Here is a 16,569-nt window from a genome sequence, read left to right on the forward strand (position 1 = left end):
AAAATGTTGGGTGTGTTGGCAGGTATGCGAATGGAAAAATGTTGGACAAGAACTAAAAAATAGCTTAGGGTTAATGTACGGTTATGTTTAAGATTATTAGCAGTGCACTGTTTTGGTTAAAGATGTATTATGTCTAAATAATTTAATTTTAATTTTAATGGGTTTATTTAATTTTATTTTAAAGTTATATTTATTATTTACTTTATTATATTTATTTAATGTTGTAGTGCTACCCTACCCAGCTATACCTATGTGCACTAGCATACCTAGTTTAGCTAAATTTGATGGGACAGGAAAAAAGCAGGACTGTCGCTAAAAAAGTTGGGTCTGTTGGCAGGTATGTGGATGGAAAAATGTTATAGGGTAAAGTGTCAGTTATAGCGTTAATGTAATGCTATTAGTGAGTGTAGAAGTGAAGGCCAGGGAAAATAACAGGAGGAAAGGTCCTTGTGATTTGTGCATTGTATGTGTGTGTGTTATGTGCGTTATGTCACTGTGTTATTGTGTTATGTGTTGTGTGTGTTATGTGTTATGTCACTGTGTTATTTGTGTTATTGTGTGTGTTATGTTTGGTTGGTTGTGTATCAGACGGAAAAAATTAAATGGAAATGGAAAAGGAAATGGAAAAGGCGAATGAGTGGGTAATTGGCGACCCGCTCACCCAAAGCAAAGCATCCAAACACTGTCAGTCCTAGACGTTTGGCAGCAGACTTCCAGAGCTCAGACACAAGGCCCTAGCGTAAGCTGGCCACTCCGGCGGAGGTAGCAGGCGTTGCCACACCGCAAACAGACTCAGCCAGGGGGAGAAACTACCCTTATCATTAGGGACATTTGAGGCATGACATTAGCCAGGAAGCGAACTGGCAGAGAAGAGACGCTGGCACCACCACCAGCAGCAGCATTGGGAAAGGCGAATGAGTAGGCAATTGGTGACCCGCTCACCTGTTTCACCCCAGAGCAAAGCATCCAAACACTGTCAGTCCTTGGCGTTTGGGAGCGGACTTACAGAACTCAGACACAAGGCCCTAGCGTAAATTAGCTACACCGGCGGAGGTAGCAGGCGTTGCCACACCGCAAACAAGTGCAACCAGGGGGAGAAACTATCTTGAACATTTTGGACATTTGAGGCATGACTTTAGCCAGGAAGCGAACTGGCAAAAGATGCTGGCACCACCACCAGCAGCAGCATTGGGAAAGGCGAATGAGTGGGCAATTGGCAACCCACTCACCAGTTTCAACCCAGGGCAAAGGATCCAAAGACTGTCAGTCCATGACTTTTGGGAGCGGACTTCCAGAGCTCAGACACTAGGCCCTAGCGTAAATTGGCTACACCAGCGGAGGTAGCAGGCGTTGCAACCCCGCAGCAAGTGCAACCAGGGGGAGAAACTACCCTTACCGTTAGGGACATTTGAGGCATGATTTCTGCCAGGAAGCGAACCATCTCGCAGCGCTTTCACCATATTGGCACCTCCGTCAGTTACCACAAAACCAACTTCAACATTGGTGCCCGCCTCTGCTCCCACCCAAAGGCTAAACATTTTCCTCATTGCATGCAGAATATTTTCGGAAGTGTGCTTTTCATCCATCACTTCTGCATGGAGAAGGAATGATCGGTAGCCTGCTGCAGCAGCTTCCTTAGACACACCGGGCTGCCACCAGTGTGCTGTCAAAGAAAGAAAGGCATGCTGGCCGCTAGGTGCACTCCACAAATCTGTTGTGAAATGAACACACTGACCAGCAGCCTTGGAAAGCTCCGCTTTCACTGCTGAAACACAGGACCGATACAATGAGGTGACAATGTTCCTACTGAAAGCGGAACGTGACGGAACTGTGTATTGTGGAGCCACAGCCGCCATCAATTGTTTGAAAGGCTCCCCTTCAATCATGGAGAAGGATGCTCTTCCAACAGCAATGAACTGACCAATAAGTCGCGTTACTTTATTGGCCTGCTGTTTGGGCATTGTTCTCTTGGAGTGGAATGCCCCAAATTCTTCCAGGGTGGGCTGGGCATGCAGTGCTCCAACCTGCCTTGGTCTCTGGCTGCCAGCACTAGCTGCTGCTATTGGCTCAGAAGCAGCTGTTGGGGTTTCACCACTGTGTCTGGAGATGGTACTAGATGTTGTTGTAGTACCACGGCCACCAGCTATGCTGCCTGCACTACGTTTTACTTCTGCATCTTTCCCCAATAGCACAGCGTTGTGTTGAGTGGTGAGGTGATGCTTCATGCTAGCACTGGTAAAATGGCCAGACACTTTCCCTCTGCTTATTAGCTTCCCACAATGTTTGCACTTTCCATAGCGCCCGTCTTCAACATTTTCAAAGTGCTCCCAAATTGGGGCGCGCATAGCCTTGGGGTGTGCCTTGGGTGCTGCCTCTACTGCTCGGGGTGGATGAACAGTGGCAGAACTAGTGGTGGTGGCACTGGTGGTACTACCAGTACTGGCCATAGTGGGACTGCTAATTGCTTTAAGTCTAGCAGATTTGGTAGGTTTTGCTGCTGCTGGTGGTGGTGATGATCGCAGCGGAGAAGGTGGAGGCTCAGGGGAAAATTGTGCACTAGTCATTTGGACACTGCTCCCTGAGGAATCTGATTCCTGACCACTCATCTCCTCTACTTCCTCTGGCTCATAGTCTAGTTCTTCATTATCCAGATCAAATGGAATTCCTGCTAGGCTGGAGCTAAGAATGATATCGTGACTAGTAGTAGTGCGAGCAGGAAGAACAGACTCTGCACTTGGCCTCTCAGTCTCAGGCTCCTCTGCTACTTCGCTAGCTGTAGTTCCACTATGTGTAGCCATCTCTCTAACTGTCTTTACAAAAATATTGTAAGGACTTGGTGGCTTGCTAGAGGTGCTAGGAGGACATGGCATGGCGGTACTGGGGAGAACAGTAGGCGCAGCACTAGTGGTGGTAGAGGTGGTGGTGGTTTTCCCTACAAAGGAATGAGATCGCTTTGGTTTGGGAAAACCCCTCTGAGTCTTGCTGCTAATTTGGCTCTGCTTGGTACCTTGCATGCTGCTCGTGGATGGGGAAGATGCTGCTTGGGGCAAAAGGCACTTCTTTTTACTGACTGGGCTAGTAGAAGTACTAGTTGTGCTACCCTTTAACTTTGAACGTGCTTCTGGTGCTTTAAGCTTTCCGTAAAAAACCATAGAGCTTGTGGGCCTAGCAGCCCTACTACTGCCTGCTTGTGGTGCCTTTCCTTTACTTGATGATCCTTCAAGCAATGCTTCCCCAAATGATAAGCGAGAGCTTGGCCTACTTGGCCGACTAGACTGACGCAAAGGCTGCATCTTAGAACTGGTGGTGGTGCTGATGGTGGTGGTGCTGGTAGATGGAGCTTGTCCCTCCTTACTCCCAAAAGAAGGATCCATTTCAAATTTTGTGTTGTGTGTGTAGTGTAGTGTTTAAAAAACTATAAAAAAAAATAAAATTAAAAAATTTAAAAAAAGGAAAAACAAATTAAAGACAAAAAAATTAGAGGAAGTTCTCTTCAGTGCTACTGCTTAAAAAGTAAAACATTGCACAACTGCACTGTGCTGTTGTGTGCAATCTGCCAAAGTGCTAAAGTTATTTAAATTATTAACTCAAGATTAACTATTAATATAACTAGCAGTATTTTATTTTTAATTTGAATTTACACGGGCCTTAGAGTTTAGCCTACTACTATGCTAAAGCTATATTTCCTTACTATAAATCTACCTCTAGGCAGACGCTCTCAAGCCCACTAAGCTAAAGTGAGGTTAAATCAGATTCAGTATATGATTTATTAATTAATATTAAGTTATATAATATTAATAGATTAGAAATAATTACTTATATTATGTATTATAGATAGAAGAATATAGATTAGGAATTAGAATTTAGAATTAGAATTACTTATATTATAGATTATGAATTATAATTTATATTATATTATATATTTATAATATATTATAGATTAAGATTAAAGAAGATTAGAATTATTTTAGTACTACAGCTAGTACCTTGAAGCTTTGCTTAGTACAGTTGTTGTCGTCACACAGTCAATCTTTCTTGAAAATAAATTAGAATAGAAAATAAAATGTAAGAGCAAAACAGTTAGCTTCACTGCTTGCTGAACAAAAACACACAGCACTTACGCGGCTGCACTAACTAGCCCAACAAGTTCACTTCACTGATGGACTGAGGTGAGCAAAACACTAAGGGTACTTTTAATAAAATTAAAATAAAATGTAAAATAAAGGAGAAAATCTTTGCAAAACAGTTAACGTCACTGCTTGCTGATCAAAAAAGAACACAGCACTTATGCGGCTGCACTCACTAGCCCAACAAGTTCACTTCACTGATGGACTGAGGTGAGCAAAACAAATGAAATAAAATGAAAGATTATTAATTAATAAAAATTGACTTGGTCTCTTGCTGTTGCTAAAACAAAGCACAAACTAAAGAGCTGCAGCACCAGTACTAATAAGATTAGCTGAACTATAAGCCAGTAGTAATTAATTATTAATTTTATTTATAACTAATTAACTATTAAGCTAGCTAAAATGAATTATGTAATATTACTAATGTAATGATTTTAGATTAGACACTAGTAGATGTCTTGAATGTCTACAGTACACTCTACACTGACAAATATATATAATATTATAAATTAATGTACTATTAAATTATTATATATTCTATTAAATTATTATTTATAAATTCTATTATTTAATTTATCTAACTGAAGACAGGACAGGCAGTAGGCACTAGTGCCAGCCCAGGGCAAGGGCACCCCAGTGCCACTGAGGCACTGGGTGCACTGTCAACTCAACAGCACTACACAGTTGATGACAGAAGCACTGGAAAAAAATTAAATAAAAAAATGACTACATTAATAAAATTATTAATTCAGTAGAACTGAAGTGAGGAAGAGTACACTGTGAGAAATGGCAGGCTAAGGCTTACCAGTCTCACACAGAACAGAACAATCTCTCTCTGTAACGCTTGGATGCAGCACAGCAGTGTTGCCAAAGCAGTCACAGCGAAAAATGAATGGATCTCTCAGGCAAGCTCTGGTCTTATAAAGGCGCTTTCAGAATTCAAAAAACAGCAGCACAGGCATTGGACGAGACCCTTAGCGTGACGTCACAAGAGTGAGCTGATTGGAGAGACGAGGATCAGCTCACTCCTGTTTGAAATGTTGGCGGCTGCGCGGCAAAAACGAAGACGATTTTCGATTCTTCGTGGTTGTGAGTCTTCGCCTTCACCTACGTTTTGCCGGCACTGTATTCTGTTCTACGTTCCTTCGGAACGGCCTCTTCGTGCTCGTTTTCATGTTCGCCCGAAGACGAATGCGCAAGTCTAATAAACAAATGCTGCTTCCCTGTAGCCAGGTGAGAGCTGGCCTGGGGATCAATTAACGAAGGGCCAGCCAAAATTCTTCAAATGGTCTGAGTTGGACAAGCTCACTATCAGAGACAGGAGCGCCATGAGGTTACGTACGCAGCAGCAGTAAAAGCGTGAGGATCTGTAAGGAAAGGGTCTAGGCAAGGTATGTTAAAATGTTAACACAACATGCAGGCAGCAGCTGTACTCTATTAATTTATGCCAACTATATTTTCATAGACAGAGCAATTATAGTATTATTTTATATTGGCTTTGGGGGGAGTAGCTATTACATGGCTACAAAAACTTACAAGAAACAGAGCACACTAGGGATACTTACACCGTCTATTAAGTAAATGCAAATAATAAGCATCACCTGTCATTAAGAATTACTATAACACAAAGCAAATGAGTACATATAAAATGCCAATTTTACCAGAATTAACATATATAAAGTATATATACACTACCGTCCAAAAGTTTTCGTGGAAAATAAGGCCATTTCTAGCTGTGTAACATAACTGCAAAATGAGCAATTAGGATGATATTCCGTTAAAAAATAAGCTGTTTTTTTTTTTAATGCAGTAGTCTTTACAACATTAACAAAGTCTGCACTGTATTTCTGATACATTTCATGCTATTTTAATAAAAAAAAATATTGTTTTATTAAAAACAAGGAAATCTATTCTCTCTATTTAAACACTAATCCGAACCCGAAACTCTAAGACATCCTAATAAATTGTACTGAAATGCTACTACTGCTTTCACTTACTTTAAGAAAAGGGTACTCTGCATTGGGACATCCTTTTTCCATGCTACACCATTTGCTCACTAAACAATAAAGCAATTTAAAGCCTTATAAAGTCACTTATTTGCTAATTCCTCACACTAAAAAAATGATAGGTAGGGACACGGTGTGGCCCTGGAGGTAAAAACACGAAACTGAGACAAAATGCTGTCCTAGAAATAGCTTCACTTATATAGCTATAACCCTATAAACCTGGCAGTGACATATATTTAATGGTGCACAGTATACAACAAAAATGATCATGACCCTGTAATTTGGGAGGTTTATTGACTAGTATTTATTGGACTTTGAGCATTGAGCTGGTTACCTGCATAAAAAGAAATGTTAATTAATGTAAGCAAAATAATTAATGAAATATTTGGGAAAGGGGGAATAATGGTGATGGCAAATAAATCAGTTGATACAAGTACAAGAATGCTAATCTAGACAGGGTATAAAATATTTTAATATGGGTGGCTAAAAATGATAGCACCTTTTTACATCAATGTAACACAGCAAGCAATAATCAGATTGCATGTAGGCTGTGAAATTCTCAATGAGATGATCCAGTCTATGGGCATCTTGTTGGAAAACAAAGATCTAGATCAGAAGAGTCGAGATTGTCCACCGGCTACTCATTCAATAGCCTGTTGTATTTAAATGCAATTAATCTGCAGGCACTTATAAGAGGGCAATGTGAAAAAACATGGCTTCTGTATTTAATCATTCATCTGCACTTAGTGAAGTTTTTCTTTATGCTCATTAAGTTTGAAATAATGCTGTGCAAGTTGTTTAGGTTTATAATGAAACACAAGCTACAATTATTTAATTTTAGTATTAAAAATATTACATGTACAAGCCTGAAGCCTTGCTCAATTTGAGAAATCTGTTTTTATTAGAGATATCATCCATACAGCTTGATGATCTAGTCACTAGATTTTATTTTTGTGTAAATGATATTTTTTTTCTTTTGGGAAGAAGTAAAGTGTAGAACATTCACAGTGGCAGGACTTTGTCTATCAACTTTCATCTATCATCTTTCTGTTTTCTAGGTCTCATACAGATCACCTATTTCCCTTACCTTTTATTCCTCCTGCCCATGCCCTTTTATCCCTCTGCTACAATATTATATGACTATTTTTTTTTCCATATTCTTATCTATCTCCATACCCAGCCTCCTACCCCTGAGAGTGTAGTAGATAAGTGGAACAGCAGAAATGGTAGTGGTTAAGCAATAAGGGAACTTAAGCATGCATGGGACCAAGGACCGATTAAGGTTTGAATTTTTATAGCAGTAAAAATTGGTCAGAATAGATGGGCCAAATGGCTTTTATCTACCATCAAATTCAATGTTATAAAATTAGCTCTTCAATTACTTATCTTTTTGACCCTTAAACGTTACCATTAACAATAGCTTTCAGTAACACCAAATAACCTACTTCCAATGGTATTTTCAGTATGTTTTTTTTAAAATATATCAATATTTAACTTAAACCATATAAATTATCCTTAACACGTGCTGAAGCTCAGTACTTACCATCCATATCGAGACGTTGCATGATGATGGCCAACTCAACCTCGCTGGGCATATAACCCAAAGATCGCATGGCCATACCCAACTCTTGTTTTGAAATAAAGCCATTACCATCCCGATCCAACACTCTGAAAGCTTCGCGGATTTCTGTTACAAAAGAAATTCAAAATGTTTTACAAGTGAGTGTAAATTATGATAAAAATACATTGTTAAACGCTACTAATAATTGTTATCAGTAATGCTCTTCAAATACATACATATCACATTATTGAAAGCTGCTGTCCAGTGAAAATAATTCCCAACAGTGAAATTAAGTTCAGATGTGCAATTCATACCTTAATTTCTCACCCATTTTACCCTTAACATAAAACTTTCATCAAAACCAGCATAGAAATAAAATTCGACAGCCATGAGTATTACGGAACACAAATGAAAGGTGACGCATCTGCAGATATATTGACCAAAGTGTATTCTGCTCCATCTTGCAGAAAATCTTTTTTATGCTTTTGGATGTTATATGGTTCTGTGCCCTGGCAGTGAAGGACAATTGATTCTAAAAATGTCAGTGATGCGAGGCGGTCAGTATGGCATCATCACAAACTTTTTTGTTTTCTGGATCTACACATTATAGGAGTTATGCTAGTTCTTATACATAGAAAAAATAAATACGTTGTGATAGGTTTGTAATTGCTGTGTGAGTGGGTGATCTAAGTGGGTTGCATTCGATTTACCATTACTGACTGTAGATTATTTTTAAGGTTAACACTGAGGCCCACAACGTAAGAAAGACAATCTTACACCGTGACAGGAAAAGCCAATGTGTGTTTACCTTGCCTTTGAAATGTGACTGTGGTGGGGAAAGTGCTCGTTGTTGGTTACCGTGGATTGGAACTGAATTCATTATTGCAAATACAACATACAATACAAGGGAAATTGACACTTTGTCTGTCCTCTTTAAAGAGGAAAAGGTCAAGGGTTTCTTCTTAGATAATCTATACTACAGTTTCATTCATGTATCTGTTATACCATTACACAAGTATATTTACAATAAATATTACATTTATATGAAATATTAGAAAATTTGTGGGAAATATAACACCAACAATTGACCTTTTTGAACTCCCTTGATCTTGATTAGGTACTACCGCACTTAGTAACAAGCATTGCAGAAGCTCAAAAACCCATAACAAGTGGGGTCAAGAGCACTTCTTGCTACGTTTACATTGTGATTATAATAAAACCACTCACAAAAAGTAGGTAAAACAGATAGTCATCAAGTTAAACATTTGCAGGATGACACATTCAGTGTTTCATGCTGATCATCTAATGTATCTTATTTTATGTATAAAACAAATTATGTGATTATACCAACTTACACATCTTTGCAAAAAGAAGAATCTGGCCACTATGAATGAGTGCTTATTAACAGTAATTTGATGCAAACAGTTTTAACAATGACTCATGAGAATGTCAAGAAGATAATCATTCTCTCTATTCATACATTTTCATCACGTATCAATTCAGAGCGTCAAAGAGACATTTTTGGTGTACTAAAATAACTAAAGATGAACAGCAAATCAAAGGCTTTTATTTCATTCTGTGTGCTTTGGAATAGTGTTCTAAGAAATTGATTGTTCACCACTTTTCCATTTAAAATATTATATTTCCAGGGAGTAACACATTTAGCCCTGTATTTAAGATCAACACAATTTGAACAAATTACATTCATGCCTACCAAGATATACATTCTTACAAGTGACCCATTTTCAAACTAGAAGGAATTGACCATGGACAAAAAGAGCTATTATAATTTTGAATATCTGCCAGTTTTCTTGGCAGAGACCTGATTTGTAGGCACCAGGGGCGGGCTGGGCCGGGGGGCAGGGGGGCAATTGCCCCCCAGGCCGCCCTAAATCCGGGCCGGTGGGCCGGACGAACAACCGGCAGACGAGCATTCAATGCAGCCGCAAAGTTAAAAACTAAGCGGCAGCGAGCAAGATTGAATGCGGCCGTCATGCCAGTAGCGTACCTGGCGGGGGGGGGGGTCCGGTGGGCCGGACGAACAACCGGCAGACGAGCATTCAATGCAGCCGCAAAGTTAAAAACTAAGCGGCAGCGAGCAAGATTGAATGCGGCCGTCATGCCAGTAGCGTACCTGGCGGGGGGGGGGGGGCGGTCCGCCCCGGCTGCCGCTCATCTGAGGGGTGCCACCATGCCGGCACGCCTTCAGAAACGATGTGCGCGGCAACTGTGGCTGTGCGCCGGGACTTGATGTCAAATCCCGGCACACAACACTGAATCCACGCCCACCGTCTTCCGTGCTCAGTACACCGGAAGGACAGAAAGAAGAAGAAGAAGAAGAAGAGGAGGAGGAGGAAAAGTGAGAGTGAAAGAAGAAAAGGTAGGACAAGATTCAGGGAGAGTGGATTAGTGTGTGAGAGTGATGGGTGTTATGCTGAATGTAAGTGTGTGAGAGTGATGGGTGTTATGCTGAATGTTTGTGAATGAGGGTTTCAGATAGCATGGATGTGTAAGTGTTGGGGGATAGCTTGGCATAGGGAGTCCATAATCACATTCCTTTCATGCCCAGATTCCAGCATGTATTGGCTGCCTAGGCATGATAGGAGTGTGATTGCTGTTATTAATATATATATATATATATATATTGTTATTGATAGGATCGTGATTGTTGTTATATATATGTGTGTGTATATATATATATATATATGTTAATATTGTTATTGATTTTTTTGTCTAATTTTGGTGTTACTTTTAATAAAGTATTTTAAAGGTTTGGGTTTTTTTTTTCAGTTTTGGCCAAGTGAATGCTGAATTTTCAGTTTCAGTCCAGAATTTTCATTTCGGTGCATCCCTACTATATACTATGCCAGTCACTAAAGTGGTAAGCCTACACCATATCAATGTTTGGCTTAGTATATAGTGATAGGGGTTGTCAGTGTCTGGCTCAATGTATAGGCACACATTGACGGTGGTACCGCATAATCCCTAAGTATATAATGATAACAATTTTGCTGTACCCCTGTCAATGTTTGCCTAACCATAGAAACTATGCAGTTTGTGTGTGTGTGGGGGGGGGGTGCAACATACAGGATCTGCCACAGGTGCCAAATACTCTAGGTACGCCCCTGCAACATGCGGCTGTCAGACCCAACGGCCATGCCTCAGCTCCTCTTCCCACGTCTTAAAAGGGGTGTGATGAAGAGCTGAGGCATGCGGTGTGTGCACACCGGCCACTTTAATTTCATTAGGCGCTGGTGGAGTGACTGCCGCACGACGGCCGCTTTCAATGTCGCTCGCAGCCGCTTTGATGGTGCAATGGGCCAGTTGACTAGACTTGCCCCCCAGGCCTTAGGCTGCCAGCCCTCCCCTGGTGGGCACTGTCATGATGTCTCACGTAGTTGCTCCATTATTCCACTTTTACAAGTAGAGTCAGGGAGATCCTCTGATCTAGACTGACCAGCCAATGAGCAACATTACAGATCTCCATTGACACTTCATGTGGCCCCTCACAGTGCTCTGTAGCTCAAGGCTGTGGAGTGTCATGCTTCTCACCCTGTCCACCCCCCATCCTCATCCATTCTGTCTCTGGTCCTGTTCCATGCATCTAGCAACACCATCCAAAGCAGGTGGGCCAAGTTGGAGGGTATGTCATTGTGAAAAGAAGTCATGTTGCTATTTAAAACAAGGGAGAGTCACTGCAGATATCCATCTACCTGAATTGTAATTATAAGTATGGTCCTTAGGTTATGATGACTGTCCATATAGTCACAGACTTGAAGGTGGGGCAACTACACGGACAACCAGAAGGTCATAGGGTCAAGAGGGAGTTTTGAGGGTAGCTGAACATTTCAACATTTTAACAAAGGCAAGAAAATAGGAGGCAAGTGAGTCCCCACACTTTAGCCCCCATGGTCATGACAACAATGAAATAAAAAACTAACAAAACTAACTGAAACCTAAGATATCTGGAAATGCACCTTTATTTTTCAAGATGATTCCTTTTAACAAACTGACAACCCTCCCTTAGTAATAACAGGCAATGAAATGTGTTTAATGCAAATTTACTCAAACGCAGCTGGCTAGTTTGTCACAACAATACCATACTATACTATTACTGTATTTTTTACTAATTACTATATAAAATTACTAATTATGTAAAACTAAATTGGAAGCAGTTAACTGACAGAGGATTCAAATGATTTAGGTAGGTGAGTCTTTGATGGTCTGGACATCTTTTGATGGAGTCCAGGAGAAATTAAATTATTTTGTTGTTCTGCTAAAGGCCGCAGAACATTGCAGTTCTTAGTAAAACTAAAAGAAAAAGGACACCACTGTAGCACTCTGCAGATGTGGCACAACCATTGAAAGAGAAGAAAGAAGCATTTAGGAACTTTAAGCAAACTCAAAATGAAGAAGATGAGAGCAAATATAAACAGGCAAAATGCATTTTTTAGTTGCATCATAACACACACGGAGAAAAGTTGCCAGGTTAACAAAACATTGCAATACAATAAGTTACATAAGCGAAAGAAAACAAAATCTAAACAAGGAATAATTATATTAAAGATAAATGATAGATAAATGAGGATAAATATATAGCTGATCACCTGTCAAGGCCTGGGTAATCAGGTTGGATAGGAGCCTCATTGCAGGGGATACCTGGGGTTCTGTCTGCACACGGCGATGCATGGTAACCGAACGATAAGACAGAGAGGCACAAAGGAATACATCACATGCAGAATTCCAGGTAATGCTATGTATTGTATATTATGACAGGACAAGCAAATACAGGTTAAACAGTGTCTTAGCAAATAACCGGACGTATGGCAGGAAGCCCAATGGCAGGGCAGATGGCAGGAAGCCCTCTGGAGGGGGAAACGGCAGGAAGCCCACTGGGCAGGGCGCACGGCAGGAAGCCCACTGGGCAGGGCACAAGGTAGGAAGCCCACTCGGCAGGGCACAAGGCAGGAAGCCCACTGGCAGGGCTGAAGGCAGGAAGCCCACTTGGAAGTGCACAAGGTAGGAAGCCCACTGGCAGGGCTGAAAGCAGGAAGCCCACTGGCAGGGCTGAAAGCAGGAAGCCCACTTGGCAGGGCTGAAGGCAGGAAGCCTACTTGGAAGGGCACAAGGCAGCAAACCCACAAGGCAGGAAACCAGGAACCCTACAGGTACAGGTGCAGGGCCAAAGCAAAATGGTCCACAAACTTCAATGTAAAGGCCCTGACTGAAGGGCAAAGCTGGATTAAATAGGCAGGTTTCAATCCAGTAAACAAGGCTCAGCTGGATGTAATGATCCGCATGGGAGAGAGTTGACTAACATGTGGCAGGCATTGAGGCAACCATTGAGCTGAGAATGCGCTGGACATTAGTAGACTGTGAGCTCATGGGCCTGGTCTGTACATCTTGTAAAAAGAGGAGGGTGACTGTATGGGTTGCTTCTTTTTAAATATTTAGCAGCTATATTTTTATTTATTTCTTTATGACGCTGCGGTGGCTTCAAATGTTGCCACTCTCAACAGGTTAAAGGTTTCTCTCTGTTTCTCCCTCCTCTTCTCACACTTTGCTTATATCTCCTTCTTTTTACTGTTTTCTCCTCTTGCTTTTCTCTTCTCTCCTCCTCTATCTTTTGACTTCCTCTATTACCTGTTCTTTCCTGTTTTTATCTTTGGTCTTCCTTCCCTACTTTTCTCTCTCACTGTTTATATAGATTGTGTATGATTGAAGTAATTAATGCCCTGGCAATGTTTGATGTAGGCTTAATCAGAAGTTATATTATGACCCCGCTACCTAACAATGCATCACCTAACAGAGTGTCACCTAACAATCTTCGATTACTTTGCACTGTTGTAGGGCACATTTACTAAGTGACTCTCAAGAGAACTATCTAGCATGAAAAAAATTGAACGTTATATTTAGTAGGTAAACATCATTACATAAGCATTACATACACTTGGATATGTGCAAGAAAATGTAATGCTTTTTTGTTACTTTTTCCTGTTGTTTATAAATATTGAATTAATGATGAGTTGCCTTTTGCTATTAGAATTGCTAATACGCTGGTTTTAAAATGTGACTGCTAAAGCCAGTTCCCTCCTCATAAAACACTGTGTTACAATGTACATGTACATGAGCACAACAACTCTATGAATCAAGTGTAGCAATGGAGGTTGGCAATTTAGCATTATTAAATGTCATGTACATGATTAGCCTACAGATAATTGGCATCATTAGATTGTGTTTAGTGGCACTGCCTAGACACTTACTTTTATTACAAAGTACATCCTGTTCATTGGTGATGGATCCCGTTGTTATACATTCGATTAGGCATCACAATAAAACCTGAACTGTTTTATGGGTTATTTGAGTATTTTATTGATGTTTCTAAAAGGCTGATATATATATATATATATTTAATGCTACAAGTGTCTAGTTGATGTTGACTACTTTTTCGTATGTTTCAATAAATCAACAAAACTTGTATTTCTTATTTTGAATGTATTGGGTAGAGGCGTCATACTCTAAAAAGCCCCAGACAAAATTCTTTGTACAAGAGTGGTACTCATATGTCCATAACTTTCAAGAAACTTGCAGACTTTCCATCACGCCTCCTGGTATGCTATATACCGTATTTGCTCGATTATAAGACGACCCTGATTATAAGACGACCCCCCAAAATCTGAATATTAACTTAGGAAAAAAAGAAAAAGCCTGAATATAAGACGACCCTAAAGGAAAAAAGTTTTACCAGTAAATGCTAATTCATGTAAACTATTTTTTTAAATAAAAGCTATGATTGAGAAAAATATTTTTTTTGTTTTTATTTCCTTGTATTTTCCAACCTGTCCCCCAGTTACGCACATCTGCCCCCAGGCTTGCCACACCAATATGGCACTGTGGCCCATGATATGCCTTGTAACCCCCTATATGCCACTGTGCCCCATGGTATGCCTTTTGACCCCCTATGTGCCACTCTGCCTCCAGAAATGCCTTATACCCCTATATGCCACTCTGGCATTTAGGGGGTTAAAAGGCATATTATGGGGCAGAGTGGCATATAGGGAGGTATAAGGCATTTCAGGAGGCAGAGTGCTCTATTAAATGCCCCCTTAACGCCACTCTGCCTCCTGAAATGCCTTATACCTCCCTATATGCCACTCTGCCCCATAATATGCCTTTTAACCCCCTAAGTGCCAGAGTGGCATATAGGGGTATAAGGCATTCCAGAAATGCCCTATGTCCCCATTTAACACACACACGCGCACACACACACACACTTACCGGTGCTTTCTAATTTCCTGCTGTATTGCCGGGGCAGCGGGTTGACGTCTCCTTCCGCTGCAGCCAGAAGGAGGTGGAGTTGGCAGCGGGGGTTTGTCTGCGTCCGTCGCGGATACCTTCCCCGGCTGTCAGAGATCAGAGTTCCCCGCACCGGTGGGGGGAACTCTGATCTCTGACAGTCGGGGAAGGTATCCGCGACGGACGCAGACAACCCCCGCTGCTAGCCACACCTCCTTCCGGCTGCAGCGGACGTTGTCTACGCGGATCGCGTAGACATCAACCCGCTGCCCCGGCAATACAGCAGGAAGCACCGGTAAGTGTGTGTGGGGGGGGGGGACAGGAGGATCCAGGTCCCCTGCAGCGGTGCAGGGCATCTGGATCTTAGTCTCATAATCAGACCTCTATTTGAGGTCTGATTAGAAGACGACCCCGATTAGAAGACGAGGGGTATTTTTCAGAGCATTTGCTCTGAAAAAAACCTCGTCTTATAATCGAGCAAATACGGTAACTCCTGAAAGATAAATCACTCACTTAACTGTATAGTGCATTGTGATCTTCGGCTCATGTGCAGCTGCAAGGTTACTCATTAATTAGGAGTAGTATCCACATACTTTCAGTCACATAGTGTTGTTCCTAAATGCTACCTTCTTCCTATACCTGGAAACTCTCTGGGTTTGACCCAAATCCTTCGGGTTGCGGGAGTGAGTCTTGAGACGCCCTGCTCCCCGCTCCCCGCTCCCCGCCCCCCACTCCCCGCCCATTTTTTCCTTTAAATGGGGGTGTTTCCCCCTGCCGTCAGTTGGAACAGCGCCAGCGTCAGTGGGAACTCTCATTAACGTCAGTAGGACCGTCCACCGACGTCAGCCGGACCGCCTGCCGATGTCAGTGTCCAGTCCTGACGCAAGGGAAGGCTTCGGGTAGCCGGAGCCCAGAAGTTTACAGGTATACTTCTTCCCCTTCAATGTATGTCTTACCGTGTACTGATTACCACAGTGGTTTACTTTTTAAACTTAATGCAACGTTCTGCTGTCTTTGGCAGAACATTTTTAAAATAATTATTTTTCTCGTGGACACCATTTAAAAGGGTTCCAGATCTTTTGTCTCCAGATATAAGGACAAAATTATTGGGACACCATTACACCCCCAGGGACTTTGATGACATTGGATTTTAAATAAATTAATATGAAGTTGGTCCACCCTTTGCAGCTATAACAATTTCCACCATTCTAGGAAAGCTTTCCAAAAATGTTTGTTTGTTTGTTTGTTGTTTGTGTTGGGAATTTTTGCCCATTCATCCAGTGAAGCCCTGGCTCGCATCCTTCTTTCAGTTTCCTCCTGAAGGTGTTCGATGGAGTTAAGGTCGGGGCTCTGTGCAGGCCAGTCAAGTTCCTCCACACCAAACTCATCCAACCATGTCTTTATGGACCTAGGTTTAGTTGTGTGCGGTAGAGGATGGAAGTGTATTAGAGTAAGTTTACGTGTTAGTATGTGTGTGTGTGTTTTAGTTTAGTTTGGAAATACTGTACCCAGACTCCGCTAACCCTAGGCTTATCCCTGAATTTATCAACAGGAAATTGCACAAAAAAACAATCTAGCA

General features: G+C 41.4%; 1 protein-coding gene across 1 annotated transcript in view; it reads right to left on the reverse strand.

The window, feature by feature from the left end:
- LOC149300931 (calcium-binding protein 8) overlaps positions 1–16,569 on the reverse strand; it is a 134,211-nt gene that overhangs the window by 103,258 nt on the left and 14,384 nt on the right. The window contains exon 2 of the mRNA XM_089484646.1: positions 7,677–7,820. Coding sequence (XP_089340772.1) covers positions 7,677–7,820 — 144 coding nt within the window. The remainder of the gene's footprint in view (positions 1–7,676; positions 7,821–16,569) is intronic.

Source organism: Sceloporus occidentalis, unplaced genomic scaffold (assembly GCF_023333645.1).
Source record: "Sceloporus occidentalis isolate IW3139 unplaced genomic scaffold, rSceOcc1.0.p SCAF_22, whole genome shotgun sequence".
Lineage (NCBI taxonomy): Eukaryota > Metazoa > Chordata > Lepidosauria > Squamata > Phrynosomatidae > Sceloporus > Sceloporus occidentalis.